Source organism: Juglans regia, chromosome 14 (genome assembly GCF_001411555.2).
Source record: "Juglans regia cultivar Chandler chromosome 14, Walnut 2.0, whole genome shotgun sequence".
Classification (NCBI taxonomy): domain Eukaryota; kingdom Viridiplantae; phylum Streptophyta; class Magnoliopsida; order Fagales; family Juglandaceae; genus Juglans; species Juglans regia.
This window is the reverse complement of record NC_049914.1, coordinates 3,492,577-3,514,876: the sequence shown is the minus strand read 5'-3', so window position 1 is coordinate 3,514,876 and position 22,300 is coordinate 3,492,577. Positions and strand designations below refer to the sequence as shown.

General features: G+C 35.0%; 2 protein-coding genes across 4 annotated transcripts; both read left to right on the top strand.

Annotated features, from left to right (window-relative positions):
- Positions 1–1,679: 1,679 nt before the first annotated feature.
- Positions 1,680–9,070, top strand: LOC109013962 (nifU-like protein 4, mitochondrial). 2 transcript variants are annotated; one of them, XM_018996241.2, is made up of 6 exons: positions 1,680–2,061; positions 2,196–2,357; positions 2,675–2,850; positions 7,898–8,001; positions 8,159–8,270; positions 8,677–9,070. In XM_018996241.2, the coding sequence occupies exons 1-6, from the start codon at positions 1,809–1,811 to the stop codon at positions 8,743–8,745; spliced, it is 876 nt and encodes a 291-aa protein (XP_018851786.1). In that variant the 5' UTR covers positions 1,680–1,808; the 3' UTR covers positions 8,746–9,070. The 2 variants fall into 2 exon arrangements, with proteins under 2 accessions (XP_018851786.1, XP_035541389.1); XM_035685496.1 differs by having other exon boundaries at positions 1,965–2,061; positions 2,201–2,357; positions 8,677–9,018.
- Positions 9,071–13,228: 4,158 nt separating this feature from the next.
- Positions 13,229–20,049, top strand: LOC109013961 (hippocampus abundant transcript-like protein 1). 2 transcript variants are annotated; one of them, XM_018996240.2, is made up of 14 exons: positions 13,229–13,922; positions 15,433–15,544; positions 15,856–15,968; positions 16,049–16,096; positions 16,267–16,439; positions 16,597–16,672; positions 17,977–18,063; positions 18,311–18,391; positions 18,525–18,557; positions 18,652–18,705; positions 18,814–18,855; positions 19,400–19,478; positions 19,564–19,634; positions 19,724–20,049. In XM_018996240.2, the coding sequence occupies exons 1-14, from the start codon at positions 13,659–13,661 to the stop codon at positions 19,817–19,819; spliced, it is 1,329 nt and encodes a 442-aa protein (XP_018851785.1). In that variant the 5' UTR covers positions 13,229–13,658; the 3' UTR covers positions 19,820–20,049. The 2 variants fall into 2 exon arrangements, with proteins under 2 accessions (XP_018851785.1, XP_018851783.1); XM_018996238.2 differs by having other exon boundaries at positions 16,045–16,167.
- The last annotated feature ends 2,251 nt before the right edge of the window (positions 20,050–22,300 follow it).

Genomic DNA, 22,300 nt, shown 5'->3' with positions numbered 1-22,300 from the left:
TCATTGCTTAATTACACAAAAAATCATCTGATTGATGATAGAAGCCAAAAAAAAAATGAGACCATGTTTAAGTATTTATTTTCACTAACTTTCATTGTACTCCTAAACAAGGCCATTTGCTTTTCATTCTTTTCAACTATCTTCTTTTAAACAATATAGATTCAATTCATTTAATATCATTTCTTGTAATTTAATATATTCAATTCATTTTGTTTCATTTCAAATTGTTGCTTTTTATTCCATTCATTTGTGAACTCTCAAACATTTAAGAAAAATGATCCTTGGCATCCCACTTGACAACCATCAATAAAAATGATTTTTGTTTTCAAATTTTAAATTTTCTTTAAATGGAAATTAGCTTTTATTGATATTTTTCAAATACGATTGGAATTGAAAAAAAAAATTGTAAATGATTGTCAAATAGAGTGTTTGTAAAGTCCCAATGGAATGTCTAAACCATGACTTATATTTCAAAATGACTAGTTAATGATACAATTGGAGCCCCATGAGAACCCTATAAGGAGCAATAACTTTTATTTCCCAAACAATGTGGGATCTCCTTCACTATATACCTTTATCCTTATCATATGTGGTATCACAATTTCCACCCTTAAATTCTCGACGTCCTTGTCAGGCTTGTCCATTGTAGGTGACACAACTTAAGTCTTACATTTATAGTTGAGATAGACTCTGATACCATCTGTAACCCAATGGAAGGCCCACAACATATGATGTATACTCCAAAAGGACCAATAAATGATATAATTAGAGTCTCATTGGAACCTTATAAAGAGTAAAAACTTTTCATTCTCGAATAACGTGAAATTTCATTCACTACCTACTCTTATCCTTATCATATGAGATATCACAATATTAAATAGCATGATCCAAGATTTAATATCAAGGGCAAGTTGTAATTCAGGAGTATGAAATAACGGTTTTTGTACAATTTATTTTACAATTAGTTAATATTGTAGTGCCATTTTATCTCATATGTTTTGTTTTAAAACCAATTAATATTATTAGTATTATTTTATAAAAAAACACTATAAATATTTTTTATTTAAATTTTATATAAAACATCTTTTAACTTAAAACTAATTTTAAAAAACTAATTGTATATACTTGTAATTTCAATTTCACTGATAACAAATTTAATCCTTAAAAAAGTTACAGTAATTTTTATTGTGAGAATATTGTCGCGAGAAATAGTATACCGATATTTTTTATTTTATTTTTTAAAAGCATCTGTGTGTTTATTTTTTAATATTAAAAAAAAAAAAATTTTATACACTACACTACTATCTTATTAAATAAAATGTGATATATTTATCATTATTAAATAATTATTTATGGATAAGGCTATTCTGCCGCCCAGGCTTCTTTTATTTTTTGCATTTTTTTTATATTTTTTAATATTTTAAAAAAATAAAAAAATATATCAATAAATTTAAAATCACTTTTTTAATTATTAAATAAAAAAAATTTTGTCCAGCAATCAACTAGAGCGATCAATAGGTGGGCAAAGAAGGTTTTTTTATTATTTATTAAATATTTGTTTATCATTTGGTAATAATAAATATATCATATTTTATTTAATAAAATAAAAATAAAATGAAATTATAATATATAATATTACTTTAAAAAAATATATACACAAATAATTTAAAGAGAATATAACACTACACTTCTCGATTCGATCCTCATCGGTCCACGTAGCAGCACCTATTGTCTAATCGCGAAAAAAAAAACCATGAGAGAGAGGAGAATTGGGAATTGGGAATTGAGATTGCAGAAGTGAAGCAGGGATGATGAGGGGATTCGGACGATGGATAGGACGAGCCCTTTCCAATTCTTGTCCACAAGAACTATTGAATACTTGCAATCAAAATAGCTTACGTTTAACACATCGCCGTCTCATCCACGCTGCCGCTTCTTCTTCAGCCGCGGCGACTTCGTATTTCGACAGCGAAACCGCTTACCGTTATTCCAATCTTGGAGCTTTGAAATATTCCCCTATTCCTTCTTTACACTCCCGGAAATGGACCGGCCCATCTGGAGGTTTCTCAGTTTTGTTTAACTAATTGTTTCAATTGTTTTAATTTTCTTTTTTAGAGGAAACTCTTGTTTTCCCGTTTGGGATTTATTGTTATTATTATTTTTGGTTGTTAAGGGTTTGATAAATATTTGCACAGGGCAGAGGAGGACCATGTTTATACAAACGCAGTCCACGCCCAATCCTTCCTCTCTGATGTTCTATCCTGGGAAACCAGTTATGGAAATTGGGAGCGCCGACTTTCCCAATCTGCGGACGGCCATGAACTCATCGCTGGCAAAAGCGCTTTTTGGAATCGATGGTGAGCTTATTTTTGCTTTTGTTTATCAACGTGAAATATTTTGTCAGCTAAATTGTAAAGTTTAGTATTGAATTTGGAATGTTCACCGCAATATAAATCGTGTAATTTTGTTTTGGTGGATATTATGTTGTCACCACCCCAACAGATGCGCACGGCGGCAATTTCTGGCCAAATTTCGTGATTCATATTACTGAAATTGTGAATTGATAAAAGCAGCTAGGGTAGGTTTTCCCATATGTATTTAGCTGTAATGGTATTGATTTGGTCGGCTACCAACGAGTAGCACTAAACACTGAGTGTGTTTCCTATTAATGCAGGTATTACTCGTGTTTTCTTTGGATCTGATTTCGTTACTGTGACAAAGTCAGAAGATGCTTCTTGGGAATTTCTAAAGCCAGAAATCTTTGCTGCAATAATGGATTTCTATTCTTCTGGGCAGCCACTGTTTCTAGACTCGAAAGCTGCAGCAGCTATGGACACTGCTATTCACGAGGTATTACTCTTATTCTTGATCTTATATCTATGAAAGTGAGTAGAATCATGTGATGCTTGCTCTTTATGCTGTTTTATTCAGTCTTAAATTCTAAGATTAGATTACATTCTATATGTATTAGCATTGGGTTTGGTTTTAAATATTGAACATTGCCATGAGGCCTCTGCAACGGTACCTGACGGCTCCTCACCACTGTGTGCTGGATCTCTGGCGCATTTGAGCCAAATAACGCTGACAAGCAACAGGGAAGAGGTTGCCACTATTTCTTCGAGGGTATCCTCTCCGACGAAGTCTATGCAGCAAACAAATGATACCCGAGACATATTTTTAGAGGAAACAAGGGACATGGGTGCAGATGAAGGGTATTCTAGGAGCCTTATCCCGCTATAGGGTTTTTCAGAATGGGAGCATGAGAATTTTTCTGAGGAGGGTGAGCGATGCCATTGGTTTCGCAGTGGGCTAATAGGGAGGGGGAACCCATACCTCTTAACTTTATACTTCCATATCAGCCTAATGTTTCGGATTGGGTTCCGCAGAAAGTAAAGGAAATTCAATATTGTGTAGGGATGGAGTGTGAAGATTTTGAAGAGCAATTTATGGCACTGCTTACAACCATTGAAGCTGGTCATGTTGATCTTAAAAAATCAGGGAACTAAAGAGGCTAATGTGGTCTCTTAATTATGAGGGCAGTGCAAGTCGAGAGAGATCTAAAGGGAAGGGAATAACACCTGTTTTATGAAGCTCAAAATTGTTTCTTGGAATGTCGAAGGGCTTAACAAGGCAAATAAACGTATTCATATAAAAAATTTGCTTCGTGAGTGGAGGGCTAACATCGTATGCTTACAGGAAACCAAATTGAAATATGTTACAAGAAGAATTGTTCGAAGTATATGGAGCTGTACATATATGTTGTGCTTATCTTGCAGCTGATGAGGCTTCGAGAGGTGTATTAGTGATGTGGGATAGAAGTGTGGTGGAGAGAATGGTGGACTTTATAGGGGAGTACACAGTGGCATGTTCTTTTAGAAGTGTGGAAGATAACTTTATGTGAGCCTTTGCTGGTATTTACAGGCCAAATTTGGACAGCAACAAAAGTATGTTATGGGAAGAATTAGCTGGAGTATATAGCTGGTGGGAACTACCATGTTGTATAGGTGGTGACTTTAATGTTTTATGATTTCCTAGTGAACGCTCAGGAGATAGTAGAATGTGACCAGCAATGACAGAATTTTCAGAGTTTATTTTTTGCTTGAATCTGGTGAGGACCCCTCTCATGGGAGGGGCATTCACTTGGTCAAATAATCATAAGTGGTCTAGATTGGACATTTTTAGTTTCCTCGGATTGAGAAGCTCAGTATTTGGAAGTATGCCAAAAGAGGCTATCTCGTCTGTGCTCGGATCATTTTCTTATTTTGCTTGATTGTGGTGGTATCCAAGAAGGGCATTGGTATTTTAAATTAAAAATATGTGGCTGAAGACTGAAGGTTTTGTGGAAAGGGTCAACAATGGTGGTCCTCATATTAGTTTGATGGAACCTCTAGTTTCATTCTTGCAGGTAAGCTGAAAGTTTTAAAAAATGACTTGAAGATTTGGAATACAGTCTTTTGGCAACAAAGGGGAACAAAAAAAGTCCATGTTGGAAGAGATTCAGGAGCTAGAGAGACACAGGAGGGTTGGGCTCTTTCCTTGGAAGAAATATCTCAAAAGTCAGAGGTGGTTACTGAATTAGAGAGGGTTATTTTGCAATAAAAGATTTTGTGGCGCCAAAAATCTGGAGCTTTGTGGTTGAAAGAAATGGATCGAAGTACAAGATTCTTTCATAGAGTGGTCAACTCTCACAGGAGAACCAATACTATAGAGATGTTGAATATAGATGGTGCAACATGTACTGAGTTCCCCGTGATTAGAGATCATGTCGTTGGTTTCTTTGAACATTTGCTTACAGAACAAATGGGGTGGCGGCCAAAGCTTGATGGTTTAGCTTTTGATTCTATTGACCCATAGGATGTCTCGTGGTTGGAAAGGCCCTTCGTGGAGATGGAGGTTCATGATGTGGTGAGGAAAATGGCCAAAGACAAAGCACCTTAGCCGGATGGATTTTCTATGAGATTCTTTCAAACTTGTTGGAAAGTGGTGAAGGGGGATTTAATGAAGGTGTTTCGGGAGATGTTCATGGCTGGAAATTTTGAAAAGAGCCTTAACGCCACATTTATAGAACTAATTCCTATGAAGATTGGAGCATCAGAGGTCAAAGATTTTCGGCCCATTAGTCTTGTGAGGGGGGTGTATAAAATCATCTCTAAGGTGCTTGCAAACCGATTAGGGGAGGTGTTGGGGAAGATTATAACAAAACTCCAAAACGCATTTGTACGAGGAAGGCAAATCCTAGTTTTAGTCCTCATCACCCATGAGTGTCTTGATTGTAGACAAAAATCTGGTAACCTGGGGATTTTATGTAAGTTAGATATGGAGAAAGCCTATGATCATGTTAATTAAGATTTCCTACTCGCTTGGGAGGTGTGGTGTTGGGGAGAGATGGTGCGCGTGGATTAGATGGTGCATATCTACGACAAGTCCAATTGGCTTCTTCAACAGTTCTCGAAGTTTGAGACAAGGGGATCCACTGTCCCCACTCCTCTTTGTCATTGTTATGGAGGCACTGAGTAGAATTACTTCGGCATTGGTTTGCAGTGGTTTCATGGTTGGATTCTCGGTTGGTGACCCTACTAAGGGTACTATTAACATTTCTCATTTGTTATGTGCAGATAATATGCTTATATTCTGTGAGGCAGAACAAAACCAATTGTGGACACTAAGGGCACTCCTACTCTGTTTTGAAGCGGCATTGGGTTTGAAAGTGAACCTTGACAAATTAGAATTGTTGCCAATTGGTAATGTTTGTAATATTCGACAATTAGCTAACACTCTAGAATGCAAGGTGTCTGCCCTACCTATGAATTACCTGGCTTTACTGTTGGGGGCTGCTTCGAGGACTATAACAATTTGGGATACAATGATCAAGAAGATCAAACGTAGATTGGCTGGTTGGAAGAGACTGTATTTGTCGAAAGGTGGCATGATCACTTTAATCAAAAGAACTCTATGTAATCTACCAACGTTTTTTTTTTTTTTTTTATCTCTATTCCCAATTCAAGCAAGTGTGGTGATTCGGATTGAGAAATTGTACAAGGACTTCCTTTGGAGTGGCATGGGGAATGACTTTAAATTCCATCTAGTCAAATGGGCTAAGGTAGGTAGGTATGTTCCCCACTTCCTTTGGGAGGGTTGGGCATTAGAAATCTAAAGATTTTCAATAGGGCATTATTACTTGGGAAATGGTTGTGGCGATATAATACGGAATCGGAATCTCTATGGAAGTCGGTGATTGATTGTAAATATGAAAGTGTGTGGGGGGTTGGTGTAGTAGAGAGGTAAATGGGCCTCACAGAGTGGGGTTTTGGAAGCATATTAGTCGAAGATGGGGGGAGTTCTCTTGTCATACTAGACTTGTGTTGGGAGTTGGTTCTAGAATAAAATTCTGGAGTGACATATGGTGTGGAAATGAAACACTAAAAGATTTATTCCCCTTAGTATTCAGGATTGCATGTGAGAAAGATGCTTCAGTGGCTGATTTAATGGTGATAGTTGGGGACAGTGGAACGTCATTTTTAGTAGGGCAGCCCAAGACTAGGAAGTTGGTAGTTTTAAGGAATTCTTTCGACTTCTGTACTCTATGAGACTGAGCATCCAAGGAAATGATATGCTGTGGTGGGTATCCGCATGTAAAGGCACATTCTCGATTCAATCGTTCTATAAATCTCTCACACAGGTGCAAAACACTGAATTTCCATTGGGTAATAAGGTGCCTTCCGAAAGTGACTTTCTTTGCATGGGCAACTTCACTGGGTAAGATCTTGAAGACGGATAATTTGCGAAGATGTGGGGTGATCATAATAGACCAGTGCTACATGTGAAGGAAGAGTGGTGAAACTGTGGATCATCTTCTACTGCATTGTGATGTTGCTAAAGCGTTATGGGTTGAGGTGTTTAGCAGATTAGAGTTAGCGTGGGTTATGCCCGCCACAGTGGAGGTGCTTTTGGCTTGTTGGAAAAATTTAGGAGGTATTCCACAAATCAAAGTCGTGTGGAAGATGGTTCTTATTTGTATTCTATGGTGCTTATGGTAGGAGCAAAATGACAGGATATTCGAAGACAATGAGCGATCATTTGAGGATCTTAGATCTTTTTTTGTTAGAACGTTATTCCTATGGGCCATAGCTGTAGATTTGAATGGTCTAGACCTGCATGATTTTCTTGTTTCATTTTCTTCATCCTAGATAGGTGTTTCCTCTTGTATACCATCTTGTGTACTTGAGCTATGCCTATTCTATTAATACAATCGTTTACTTATTAAAAAATATATATATTGCAACATTAGATCTTCTCCTTGTAGTATCTGGGATACTAGGTTATAGATTTGTGAATTCTCGGGCAAGCATAGTTTGAAAAAGAACTCCCAATGGACCTCAAAATTCAGGTCACTTGGAGCTTTAGGGTATTTGGCACCAATTCCATTTGGCCTTATGCGTTAACAAACATTTTGCTGGCAGAAAAACAAAAAAACCCTCTGCTGGCACCATTGCCAGATGCCAGTGTCTTGTAATTGCTGAACTTGCTGGAAAAGTATCTTCAACCCCAATGCTAGAATTCCAACATTTCATTTGTTTTAGGTCACACAGGTCTTAGTTATATTAAGGGGTGAATGAGTGAGAGGGGGAAGTGGCAGATAAGGGCTATGGAGAACTTATGATTATTTAGTGCAAAAGATATGTTATACATTCTAATATGTTGCCTCTATATCTTGGTAAACACTTTTTTGGTTTTTGAAACGTCAGGTTTTGGTATTTTCTTGTGCATTAACTTGAACATCTGAGTTGCTTTCAATAAAATAGCACATATTTTTTTTGTTTAGACTTCTATGATTATACCCAATTAGTTTTATGGTGCATGATTTCCTAGTTATGAGCATCTTTGTTTTCCCATGCAGGATGATTCTGAAACTGTAGCAATGATCAAGGAACTACTGGAGACCCGTATCCGACCAGCAGTGCAAGATGATGGCGGGGACATCGAGTATTGTGGATTTGATCCGTAGGTTTTCCTTCATTTAGCTCGAAGTATCTCTTGAATGTTTTAGGAATTAGTATGTACATTTCCATCACATAAAAACAAGGAATTCAATATGTAGAATTTTATGTGTCTTTATCCCATAAAAATTAATTGAAGCTTTTGATTTTGATTTCTCCAGAGAATCTGGAATTGTTAAATTAAGAATGCAAGGAGCTTGTAGTGGCTGCCCAAGCTCGTCAGTAACACTGAAATCTGGCATTGAGAACATGCTGATGCATTATGTTCCTGAGGTATTGATTGACAATTATTTTGTAGGCGTTAAGTTTATAAGTCTATTATTGTTTTTTTTTAATTGTTAAAGTCTATAATTGTTGGTAGGTGCGAAGTTTATGTCTATAATGGCTGTTATCTTTAGCAACCGACAGTAGTGGCTATGTTTTTCTTTAGAGAGAGAGGGAGGGAGAGGGTATGAATGTAAGCTGACTAGTAAACTAGCAAGTGCACAAGAGAATAGACAGGCTCGTACTCTATGTTTTTCAAAGCACGTCAAGACCAAAACAAAATGTCATAATCACAGTGCTTTCATTTTATTTAATATAATGGTTGGGCTCCACATTTTCTTTGTACTACAAGCAGATTTAGTCTCCATCTTCCTGTTCAGTTTGTTTCACTCTGGGAAATCTCCTGTATTTACAGATCAAAGGTGTGGAGCAAGAATTAGATGCTGACAATGAAGATGCAGCCTCAGCTGGCATGATGGAGTAGTTTTTTCTTCACTTTCTTTCTTTTGGATTTTTCTTGCAAGGTGCAAATCATAAACAGCGAGTTCAAAGAGGACCTAAATTACATATTCCTGTACAGGACCAATCTGTGTCTGTTAACTTTTAGAGCATATGATTTATTTCACCTATTTGCTTGGCATGCAACTACAGAAATTTTTGTACATTTGAGTCTTCCCACAACTGTTGAGACGGGGAAGAGTTTCTCTGATAGATTGGATGGGTTATATTTATTAGCAGTGATTGTATGGTTTGAGCCGTTCTTTTTTTTACAGCTAATTTGGTTTAGAGTGGTTAAGAACTTCCCTTCTTGACTCCACTTGCCTCATGCAGCTCATGCAGCTGTCCATTTTCAAGTTTAATTTCTAGCCATTCTTCTTCTTCATTTTTTTTTTTTTTTTTTTTGTGGTGCTAACTTGCCTACCCATATGCCTTTTTATTCGCAATTTCCATGACTTGTTTTTCGGCCCAATGGGAGAGAGATCTTCTGCAGAATTTGTAATCGTATTTTGTAATCTTTTGTTTGGTATTAAAATTTAAACCTCTGCAGCTCTGCCACAGCTCTGACAGGAGCACTGAACTTAAACTTTTATGATGATTTTAGTGTATTAGTATATATTTTTTTATTTTTTTTTATTTTTTAAAAATATTTAAATATGTTAAATAAATATAAAAAAAAAATTGTACTAATCGACGCGTTCAGCGGTCAAAATTGACCCGCGCACTGTCTCAAAGATGAGTTGAGATGGATTGTGAATAATAGTGAGATGAGTTGTTAATAGTAATGAGATTTATGAGTTAAAATTGCTGAATAGTAATAAATAGTAATAAGATGAGTTGAGATAATCTGTAAATAAAATGAAACTTTAAGGGTACGTTTGGAATTAAAACTCCTCTCAACTCATCTCAATTCATCATTACAACTTTTTCAAATTTCAATATAAAATATAATAAATAATTCAACTTTTTCAAATCTCAAAATAATAATAATAATAATAAATAATATTCTAACAATATTTTATTATCTTAACTCAACTCAACTCAATTCATTTCAACATCCAAACGCAACCTAAATCTGTCAAGCAAACTACAACAGCTTAAACTTGGACCCTTAAAAAGTGTTCTTTTGTTCGTTATCCTGAATGGTGAAACTCCAGGAAGCTGGTAATTTCGGCTCTGAATTATATAATTCTGGTTTGGATTGAAAATTTATTTTAATTTAATTTATTTTATTATTATAAATATTTTAAATTTTTAAATAAAATATGATAAATAATTTAATTTTTTAAAATTTTTAAATAATAATAATATTAAAAAATAATATTTTATTTTATTATTTATAAATCATTTCAACTTATTTCTAAATCAAAACGGAGGCATAATGTTTGCAAAATACCTAACGCAATGATTTTTCTTGGAAATTACTGGAACGCCTAAAGACCGTATACTGTGAAGTTTCTCCGTTGGAATGGGTTAGGATCAGTGCGTGGGGGGCCTTGTATCAGCACTGTTCTCATAAATATGCATACAATGTTCTGCAAACTATATAATTAATTGTGCTGAATGGTAAATTTTATGTATATCTATAATCTATATATATAAAAGAAACTCATAGCCTTGACTCTTGAGAGATCAGTAGAAAATGTTTCTACCGGCCTCTCAGATCATGGGCAAATATATTTTATTGCTTGTTCCTCTTGTCATAGCGGTTCCATGCATGAGGCATGAAAGAGCCTATATATACCACCGATGTATCTAGCATTTTATTTTGCAGATTTTTCACTCTGCGCTAAAATCAATCTATACAATTTCTTACTATTCATATAACATCCACACACTATATTTTTTTTTAATTTTTATTATTTTTTTATCATATATTTAATATATGAATAATGAATAAGAAAATTAAATTAATTTTAAAAAAATAAATTCAAAAAAATATTAAAAATTTTAAGAAAATGTATTGTGTGGATGATGAGAGGTCATGTAACATTTCTATCCTCCTCCGCCATGAATACTACTAAAAGCTTTAAGTCATCACTTTCCACGGGGTGCAGAGTTTTTTGTGAGATAAAAGAACCATGCATGCAGCCATGCACATGACTTCGAACATGCAAAAGATTCTTAACTTATCCTTTTTCTGATTGGATATTTAAAAGGAAAAAATACATGAGACATTCACAATGCCCAAAACATATTATTATTAATTAATATATATTATATTATATATATATATATATGTGTGTGTGTGGGGTCAAATCAGGTTTAGACTAAATTAATCAAAGATAAAAAAAGATAATCGTGTTTTATATAATTGATTATAGGTAAGCTATTACACTTTCTACTATGGTTTATATCTTTTGTTAGTGTATACATATATATCTTAGATTATATCTAATATTTTTAGAATATTATGATAATATTCTTAATTTTCTGTAATTACTCTAGATTATAATATTTCCTCCTTCATTGTATTTTTTTATTTACTTTGGCTATATTCAACTATATGTAAGCCTATTTTGTACAGTTTTACACACAAAAAATATATATGTATTATTTTCTCTAAAACCCTCTCTGTTTCTAGATGGCATCAGAGCCCCCATCAACCTAGTGTCTATGATTTCTCTGCCGTGCAAGCCATTCTTTTGGTGTTTCATTCCTCCACCACCACACTTGGCTTCCGCTGCACTTGACAGTGGGTTCCTCACGTGTTTAGGTTCGTTTCTCGCTCATATTCTCGTCAGCATGTGCCCGCAAGCACCACTCCTTCAGTCGGCGCGTTTTGTTATGCGCATCACACGCCAGACTCATTATGCAGTCCGATCCAGCCCATTCTAGGCTGGTCCAGCCCAATCCAAGCCCAGTTTCTCCCAACCCTGGTAAGCTTCTCCCTTTTTTTTTTTTCCCCGCCCAATTTATATCAAGCCAGTCCGTTCTGTTCTGCCCACTTGACCTCGTCCGTTGACCATGTTCATATAAAAGTAGGTGATATGTCACGGCCATGTTCATAGTTAGATTGTAATTTTTTAGAAATATGAGTTTTGGATGTGTCAGTTTTTTTATAATATGAGAAGTAAAGTATGAAATAGTTTTGTTGGTTGTTAAATTTATCTAAATTTTATTAATTATAGTTAAAACTATTGTATCATTTAAAACATGTCGCATTAATACATATGGTTGAAAATGATAAAAATTTAAATTAATTATTTTTCAATATTAACAAAATAATGATGTAGATATTATAACTACTTTATAGCTCATTTTGCAATCAATCGATAGTGACATTTCATTAAAATATATTGAAAAATGAAATGTTGCGTACAATCTTAATTATGTAAGTCATGTGTACTTTTTTTTTTTAAATAAATAAATATAAAACTCACTTAAAAAAAAACTTTTTAATAATGATTTTCACTAATTTTTAATTTTTTAAAAGGTATGCGTCTAGCCGTACGTAGCATTCTACTGTTAAAACGTAGTTGTGTTCTCCTGTCCAAACAGTAAAAATATTTTATTTTATTGTTATTATAAAATATAATAAATAATTTAATTTTTTTAAATTTTTAAATAATAATAATACTAACAAAAATTTTAATAATATTTTATTTAAATTTTATTTAAAATCATCTTAACTTATCTCATTATCTAAATTATATTTTAAATTTTAAAATTTAAATGATGATATGAGATGTAAAATAAACGAGTAATAGTGAAATAATTAAATAATAGGAATAGCCACGTAGGCATCTTAATAAATTTTGAGTTGTACCCGAATACGTCTGATTCCTTTCTTCCTCAATTTCTTTCTTTTCCTCTCCGTCTCTCTCTCCCCCTCCCTCCTCCATCTGCACTGAATCGACGAATGCCCACGTCCCTGCTCCCCTGAAGTTCCAATCGGCCAGGAAAAAAAACAAAAAAACAAAAAATAACGCAAATAAATCAGATTATTAAGCATACTTTCTTTGCTTCCATTTAAAATATATTTTGTTTACATACCATAGATGCGGTTCAATCTGTCCAGATCCTTTGCGCTTCTTAGTTCTTACCACCAAGGCATGTGAATCTTTCTTATTAAGGAATTAAAAAAAAAAAAAAAACTGTGTAACCATTTGGCTATAAAATGTATTTGCTTTTATCATAAATTTTAATTCATGACATGTGTTGTTGGTCATAGGTTTTTTTTATTTAAAAACCAAATTTTCCCTTTTTCATCTGGATAAGAAGTTGACAGAGGGAGAAGACAATGAGTTTAATATGTTTTCTTGAAGGGGAAGAAGATGGGTTTGAAACGGAGAGGAGAGGAAGGGCTTCATGGGAATAAGCTGGGTTCGAATCGAAGAGGAGAGAAGAAGAAATTCGGGGAAGAAGAGAAACAAGAAATTCAGGGGAGAAGAAGGGCTACGGGGGAGGAGGGAAGAGAGGAGGGAAGAGGGAAGAGGGAAGAGGATAGAGGGAAAAGAGAGATGGGGTTTATCTGGATGCGCACTCATTATAATTTCTATAACTCACGTACGTGTTTGCCTTTTACTGGTGGGTGTAAAAAGAAAACTTACACCCGACCGGCTTTAAGGTTTTTCATCATTAATTTCATGAAAGGAAGCACCGTGAGATTTGGTGATGTAGACCGAAAGAGTACAGACAGCGCGGATCGAGGAAGAGTGAAGTGAAACATCCACATGCGAACAAGCCCGATCCCACGGGTTCCCACGCCCAAGCCTCAGGCTGCGAATATTTGCTAACTTTCTTTCCGCTATCTCCTCCACCAACCGATCTCTATTTCAATTTCAATTTTCACCTACCAGTGTAGTCTTCCAGTATCCTCTCTCTCATCCCTTATTAATCTTCCGGTCTTTCCACCCTCAATTTCCAAGTACAGTTTTCCCATCATTTTCCATATATATGCGTGTATGTTCCAAGGGACCACGTTGCTCGATTGAGTTATTGCAAAACGACGAGCTGTTTGGAGGATCAGACATGGCGCCGAACTCGACTGGGGTCTGGGAGCTGATGAGGCCTATGCTTCACTTGCTATTGCCACTCTGCGTTCATTGGGTGGCCGAGGAAATGACTGTTTCGGTTCTTGTTGACGTTGTTACGGAGGCTCTGTGTCCGGGAGAGTCAACCTGCACCGAAGCTATTTACATTAATGGTCTTCAACAAACGGTAATTAAACACAATATTCTCTCTGTCTCTCTCTGTTTTCGCGCTTTTATTTAGGAAAGAAACAGAGCTTTGCTTAAGGAAAAAAAGTTGTTCTATTTAACTGAGGCAATTGTGGCATACATCATGCGCGCACTGGTCCGATTCACGATATTCGGATTTCATTTTCCCTTTTCTTCCTTTTCTCGGAAACCCAAATGGGTCCTGTTGTTCTGCTTTAATGATTCGAGAGTTGATCGTGTTCTGCTGTCATATTTTCTGGAATATAGTGCTAAACTAGCGAACACGGAACTTTTCTTTCATGTTATCTAAGGAACCTTTTCAAAAACAACAACAAATTGGAAGTTTTTGTTAATTTTCATTTTATGCTTCAAGAAAGGAGATTCATAGACGTTTCTCTCTTTATTTGCCTGCGTTTTTTGCAGTCACCAAACAGTCTCAGCAAATGGCTAAGAAGAAAAAAACAAAAGAAAAAAGGGTCCAGGCGTCATTTACAATGATATTCCTTGATTCTATCAAGATCATAGCACTGTGTTTTCTTTGATATTTTACGGGATGAATTGGTTAGACGTCAAAAATGTCAATATCTGCTTTTGTTTTAAAGAGGCTAATGTCTGGACTTAAATGAATGAAGAATCTCAACCTTACGAAAACGACCCATAAATTGTCTATTCTCCTTTCTAATTTCTTATTGGAAAATATGACTGAGAAACTTTGTGGCCCAATGAAAGATCAATAGCTATAGACTTTATATATTTTATGAGCAAGTGTGCAAAATAATTCACCTGTTGTATACCTAATGAACATCATGCCTAGTACCTTAAAAAAAGGATTAAGTTGATTTTAGTAATTGTTCCTCGGAAGTGATGTTTACTTTGCATAATTACGTGTGGGTCCAACCTATTGTTAGGTTTGTGTTAGATATCTTGGTCCTTTGCACAGACCTGAAAGTGGGAATAATGCGTAACGTTGACTACCCAGTAATGTTACTTTCATGATTTCATCCTTGACATAGGCTACCCAGTAAAGTTACGATATATGAGGCAGGAAGTAATACGTATATTACCATGACCAAGTACAGAAAAAATATTTTCACAAGGAAAAGTGACCAGGGTCCCCTCCTTCCTCCTTTATCTCTCTTATGCTAAATCATATTTGCTGTGTTCTTTTAATTACTTGTTTTGGATGTAGACAAGTTGCAGATTCTCACGAGACACTGGGGGGTCAGCTGCTATTTCAACCAGTTTTTTGGCCGAATTTAAACATTAGGTTGCAACTATCTATGCCTTAAGAAGGATATCCTGTACTTATCATGATTATATAGCTTTATGCCAAGCTATTTAGTTAAATATAAGGTGTAAGGATTTGCTTGAAGTGTATATATTTTAAGCTGGATATGGTATTCTATTCAAGGGTTTTTCATTTATTTTTTAATTTTAATTTCTTTTATAAAAACTTATAAATCATATGTACATCTTTTATGTTATTTAGTCACACATATTTCTGTTGGCAGATTGTTGGAGTTTTCAAGATGGCGATACTTCCACTTCTGGGCCAGCTTGCAGATGAGCATGGGCGTAAACCAATGCTCCTCCTTACCACATCTACTTCCATATTTCCTTTCGGTATTTTTTTTATGAGTATTTTTCACGATCTGGCAAGTTAAATAAACAATGCTGTTAAAAAAATTATTTTAAACTTGATAATGGCCTAAATGAAATTTCCAATGTATATATATCCATTATTGTTCATTACCTACATGGTGCATTTTTTTTTTATAATTATTTTTGTCTTAGAGATTTGGCCCATTTCAAATTTCATTCTTGAACTTCAAAAAAATTCTTTTATTTCCATCTTTATGTTGTATTTCATCGACCATTCTGTCAAGATCATCATATGAGCTTACCTATTTGATTTTGCTTTGTTGTTGTTTCAGCCATACTTGCCTGGAATCAGTCCAAGGGATTTGTATATGCATACTATGTGCTCCGTACGATATCGTATATTCTAAGTCAAGGGAGTATTTTCTGCATTGCTGTTGCTTATGCGGTGAGAGCCATTCCTCGGTGACTGAAAATCATGAGTAGGAAATATTAGGTGGTCACATCTTCCCTTCCTTTGGTAGGCAGATGTTGTTGATGGCGGTAGGAGGGCTGCAGCATTTAGTTGGATTACAGGTCTTTCTTCTGCTTCACATGTCTTAGGAAATCTACTGGCACTTTTTCTTCCTGAAAAGTATATTTTTGTGGTATGTTGGTGCTGTAAATTTGACATTACCCAAAAAGAACTTGACTGTGTCATCTTTTTCTCTTGTTAATCGTCTTACCAGTTAAGCTTTTTGTTTCAGGTTTCAATAGCTCTCTTGATCATTTGCCCAGTTTATATGCAATTCTTTCTAGTTGAGACAGTTAAACTGGCTCCTGAGAGAAACCAAGATTCGGCTTGCTTGGCAAAGATGATTAAGGTTTTGCATAAACGATACAAATCGATGAGAGATGCCGCAACAATAGTTTTTAGCAGGTAATTCTGTCTGCAACAGAGAGTTTAGAATGTTGCCTCGCTTGCACTCCATTTCTGGAATCTTTTGGGCAGTTTTTTTTGTGCCAGACTCTTTTACGTGCAAAACATTATATCAGACATCGTTTTTGGTCATAAGGGCTTCATTTTTCCTTTGCAGTCCGACGCTAAGGGGCATTTCTCTTGTTTCCTTCTTCTATGAGTTGGGAACGTCTGGCATTACATATGTCTTATGGGTATGTTTTCTATTAATCCTTCTTAGCTGTATACTTCCTGTGTACGTGGACTATGCCTTGTCACTTTCTATAAGATTTTATTTTACTCATAAAAATAATTTTATGAAGTTTAATCTGAATAAACTTAAAATTTGAATTATTGTTAATGTCACCAATATCAACATCCCTTCCGAATGAATTCGTGTGAAACTCAGATTTGCTCACTGAATCAGTCGGAATCTTTTACACATTATTCTGAAAAAATAGTAACCACAAAAAGCTTATTGTAACACCTCAATAGAAGGCCCAAACTACAATAGGTCATGTGATTTGCTCCAAAAAGACTAGTCAATATATAATTGGAGTCCCATTGGAACATTATAAAGAGTAATAACTTCTCATTTCCAAACAATGTGAAATCTCATATACCACTTACCTTATCCTCTTATCATATGAGGTATCGCAGTCTTCCCCCTTAAATTCCCGACATCCTCGTCGGGTCCATCCGTTGTAGGTGGTACGGTTCAAGAACTACATTTCTGGTTGTGATAAGTTTTGATACCATTTGTAACGCCTCAATAGAAAACTCAAACCACATGACCTATACTCCAAAATGACTAGTCAATGATATAATTGGAGCCCTATTGGAACATTATAAAGAGCAAGAACTTCTCATTCCCAAGCAATGTAGGATCCCACCACCTACCTTATCGTCTTATCATATGAGGTATTACAATTATTTCTTGAGTTATTTTTTTAGTAACTTATATTCATCCAAAATCTTACTGGAAAATACCAGTAGTTGTTATTATGTAATGCGATTGTGTGAAAGAAAAAAGACAAGTCAAAAGGAAAAAGAAAGAAGGGGGGAAATACCCATAAAACAGCATATCATACCTTGTAGTTGAGATGAAATAAAATGAGTAATGGATAGGTGGAGAAATCAGGAGATACACTTGAGAGTTCCATATTTTGAAGGGAATACCAAGCCAAAGGCTTTCTACGCTCATATATTACACAAGATAATCCATTTATCTGTGCATAGGGTAGTTGTCCATGTCAACCTATCTCTATAAAGAGTTATTATATTCTCAAGCCGGTGTATAGAGCATACCATCCACATCACTTAAATGGTAAGTTTTGATTTGTAAGATTCAAATTTTAAAATTTATCTTCTAATTCAAATTATGCTATGTGAATGGTGTGGGGTATAGAGGCCTTAGAATAGCAGTTTTCATCTATAAAATAGAATAAAGCAATTAGTGAAACAGTTTCTGTTCTCTTTTTGAATAAATGAATTGAATGTGATGCAAATACGTGTGCAGTACTATCTGAAGGCTGCTTTTGGTTATGGAAAGAATCAATTCTCAGAAATTCTGATGATGGTCGAAATAGGTTCGATTGTTTCTCAGGTAATGTCTACTATGGAGGTTATGTTTTCCTTTTGATATACCTTGATAATGAATATTCTGACTTCACTGCAAGAAACTGGAGATTGTGAGTTATTGTGTTTAACTCGGTATTTACCAATCAGTTAATCAAGCGTATTAAATATTTCCTACCATATTTATATTAAATGGGTTGGTATATGCAAGAGTTTTTGTCTAAATCCATCTGCTTGGTTGCTCAAAAATATTTGGTTTTGTGGACCTCTTCCAGATGTTGGTGCTTCCCCTAATCAATCCACTGGTTGGAGAAAAAATAATATTGTGCATAGCTTTACTTGCATCAATAGCTTATGTAAGTCACTTCCTAACGTTTTCTTTTAATCCACACAATCCAAATATCCCCCCCACCCCCCCCCCCCCCCAAAAAAAAAAAGAAAAAGAAAAAGAAAAGAAAAGAAACACTCATTGTGGTTTTTGCTGTGCAGGCATTATTTAATGGCCTTGCTTGGGCATCATGGGTATGTACAATTCTTACTCCTGTTCATCAATTTCTAGTATATTAAGATATATTTCACTAGCTAGTAGTAATACTGTGGCATTGCTACAATGCAGGTTCCATACATGAGTGCCTTGTTTAAAGTTGTAGTTGTCCTTGTAACGCCTTCTGTAAGTATTGAAAGTTCTTTTCTTCATATAAGTATTATAACAATATTTGAGTCGTTATTCCATTCCAATGATATATCCATTTTGCTTGTCAAATTCCTTGATATGCAGACTTATGCTATTATTTCAAAAGCGTCGAGCTCAACCAATCAGGTCTGAAAAATGTCTATGACCATATCACCTTGCATTCCATATGTATGGATATATTACCCATAAAGTATACTTTTATTGCCTATTGTAATAGAAACAATACTGCTATTATCTCAAGAGCGATACAATTGGTGAAAAACTTGCCGTTTTATATATGCTTTCATTAAACTAGTTCTGAACTCAATAGAAAAATTGACGCAGATTCATCAACTTCTGGTTAGTGCAAATCAATTTGAGCATGTTTTCAAATGGCTTGTATTTAAAGTAGTGAGCTTCAGACAACTTGACGAAGTTCATCTTATCTCATCTTCTTCTTGTTTTGTTTATTTGGTCTGTTATCTATGGAATATGGTTATCTTTATTTATGCCTTGGGCGTCAGTACATTCACACCTGAATCTTCATGATCACTTAATGAATGACGGAATATGTAAAGAAGTAATTATGTTGAGTAACCTCCTGAGTCAAATACAGTGTACAAACAGATTTTAAAAATGCACTTTGCCTCATGCACCAAGAATAACTCCATTGCATCCTCTATTTTTACAGGGAAAAGCACAAGGATTTATCGCTGGGGTGGAGTCAATTGCAAGTTTGTTATCGCCACTTGTGATGAGCCCATTAACTTGTGAGTGGACCAAGTGATATTTTTGTTTGATGTATGTTCCAATCATGGTGTGTTGCTAACTGGTACTTAAAAATTGCTGTCTCAGCATGGTTCCTGTCTGACAGTGCTCCATTCAACTGCAAAGGTTTCAGCCTGGTATGCGCATCAATATCCATGGTAAGCATTCACTTCCCACCTCTCCCTTCCCCCTCTCTCTCTCTCTCTCTCTCACAGACACAACTAACTCAACATTTTAATTTCCTTAGGTTATTGCTTTATGTTGCGCTTGCATGCTCAAACCTGAAGCAATCTCAAGCCACCACTCGGAGGTCATTGAAGCACCACTTCTAGGTGATAGTTGATCACTTGCTGTACGATAACCGTTTTTCTCAGCTGATGCTGTTAAATATTTGGCATCCTCAAGAGTTAAATGATGTCATAATTATGTTAGTGCATATAAATTTTAGAGCATGCATTCTTCTTCAGAAAGTTGTTCTTTTCTCTACACCTAATTCCTTTCACACGCGCATTCTAGCCATGATGTATTCGTTGTAAATGAATTATCTTGGGTATAGCATGGGAGGTTTTCTTATTCATGTAGACTTGTACTGTGGTGTTGCTCAACTCTCACCCTAACTTGAGCTGATTTATAAAATTCTTTTATTAAAGAAATCCAGAAATGAACCCGCCTATTCGATTTGATCGGTCCAAACAATGCAGGTTTGCTAAATATTAGGAAGACAAGCAGAAGAGTTAGAACCATGGAACTCTGCAAAATTATGTTCTGTTGTCAAGTATTTATTCATTAAGTCATAGGTGGGAGGAAGCAGCAAAGCTTAGGTCCGCCATGAAGGAGAAAGGAATCTGAAAGACACTGGGGTGTAGTTGGATTAAAGTAGAAAAAGATAAATGCAAAACTTGATGAATTAGCCATGTAATTGAAAGCAGCAGGACATGTCCCAAGTACAGATTTTGTCCTGTACGACATTAAAGAGGGGAAGAGAAGGAGCATTTCCTTGCTTGTCACAGTGAGAAGATGAGACCATTACATTTGCCCTGATCCATAAAGCTAGTTTCGAAGTTTAAAGGAAAAGTGAGAGAAGCTCAGGATAATAATCGATTTCACAGTTTCACTGATGGTTAGATTATTGGTGATACTATAACTGTAACTCACCCCAGGATAAGTGCCTTTCTTTGTATATTCTCAATGATGCAAAATGTTTTGGTACATTCACCAACGAGAGGGAAAACTTCTCTCTCTCTCTCTCTCTCTCTCTCTCTCTCTCTATATATATATATATATATATACATATTGCTTTTTCAAAAGAAAGCCATGTAACCTTAGAGCTGAGATTCCCATGAAACAAACCCAGATTCCACATCTGAAATTCTATACAAATTTTTCTCCAAATTGTTAACAGCTTGTGTCACTTCTTACTTCTTAGCAACAATAATATCATCCCCTCCCTCCCTCCTAGAAACTTTCTTGGTATTTCTGCTCATAATGCTAAAAAATATAATCCAATTCTCAATAAGCCTTGTACTTTCCACCTGATGATCATTTCATTGTTATGTTGATACAGCTCAACTTCAAGCTAGATTTGGAGGGGCCTTGAATAGTTATAGCACCATCCTCAGATGCATCCTTGGATTCATGAGTTTGGGCGATTGGAGCAATCGCCCTTCCCAAGGATGAATATACAACACAACAATTTTTTTAAAGCTTTTAATCACAGTAGAAGATTAATCATTAACCCCACAAATATTAAACATGATGTCCTTCCGAGGGAATTTTTTTCCGCAAGGAAGAAGACAAGGGAAATAAAATAGATAAAGAGGAATTGAACCAGATGTCATTGGATAAAACACGGCCTCGTTTGTTTTTACAATTCCTCTCAATTCATCTCATTTAATAATTATAAATTTTCTAAATTCCTACACAAATAAAATAAATAATTCAATCTTTTCAAATTCTAAAATAAAAAAAATATTAAAAATATATATTCTAACAATATTTTATTAAACTTTTAACTTTAATATAAACTCATATGTGAAAACAAACAAAGTCTAAAATAATATTATTAAGTGTATCATCAATTTCTTTGAGATAGATTGGCACAATTGCTTTTGCGTCTTTTTTCATCGGAGGAGAGTCACCATCTTTGTTTAGAAAGATAGATTATTTCAAGGGGGTTGACCACAACCGTCAAGAAGGATGGACTCATGATTTATATACTGTAATCAAGAAGAATGGAAAAGCTCCAAACACAACCATCAAGAAGGGGGACTCAAGCATTTGTCTTAGTTAGAGATAAATTATAATAATGCGTGTACTGCTCTTTGCTGCTGTCTATATATTATTTGAATAATGAAAAATGTTTTTCTTTATTTTAAATTTTATTATTCTTAATCATACTGATTAGGCCTAGAAAACCCCGTAGATTGAGATATTATATTTTAAATAATTATCTATCAACGAAGTTGACTTATCATTAACTTAAAATATGCTAAAGGCATGTGACCTGATCGGCATAACTTATAGTCTCTAAAATAGAGGTTTGGAGTTTGAAATCCCCCTCTCACAATAAAATAAAAAATAAATAAATAAACAACTTGAAATATTTCACATTAGTTATTGTGATTGGAGATGATAAGATCTATAATAAAAGATAATGTAACACCACAATAGAATGTCTAAACCACATGGCCTATATTCTAAAAAATGTAGTCAATAATACAATTGAAATCTCATTAGAATCTTATGAAGAGTAAGAATTTATTCTTCTCAAACAATGTGAGATCTCATACACCACATACTCTTATCCATATCATATGGAATATAA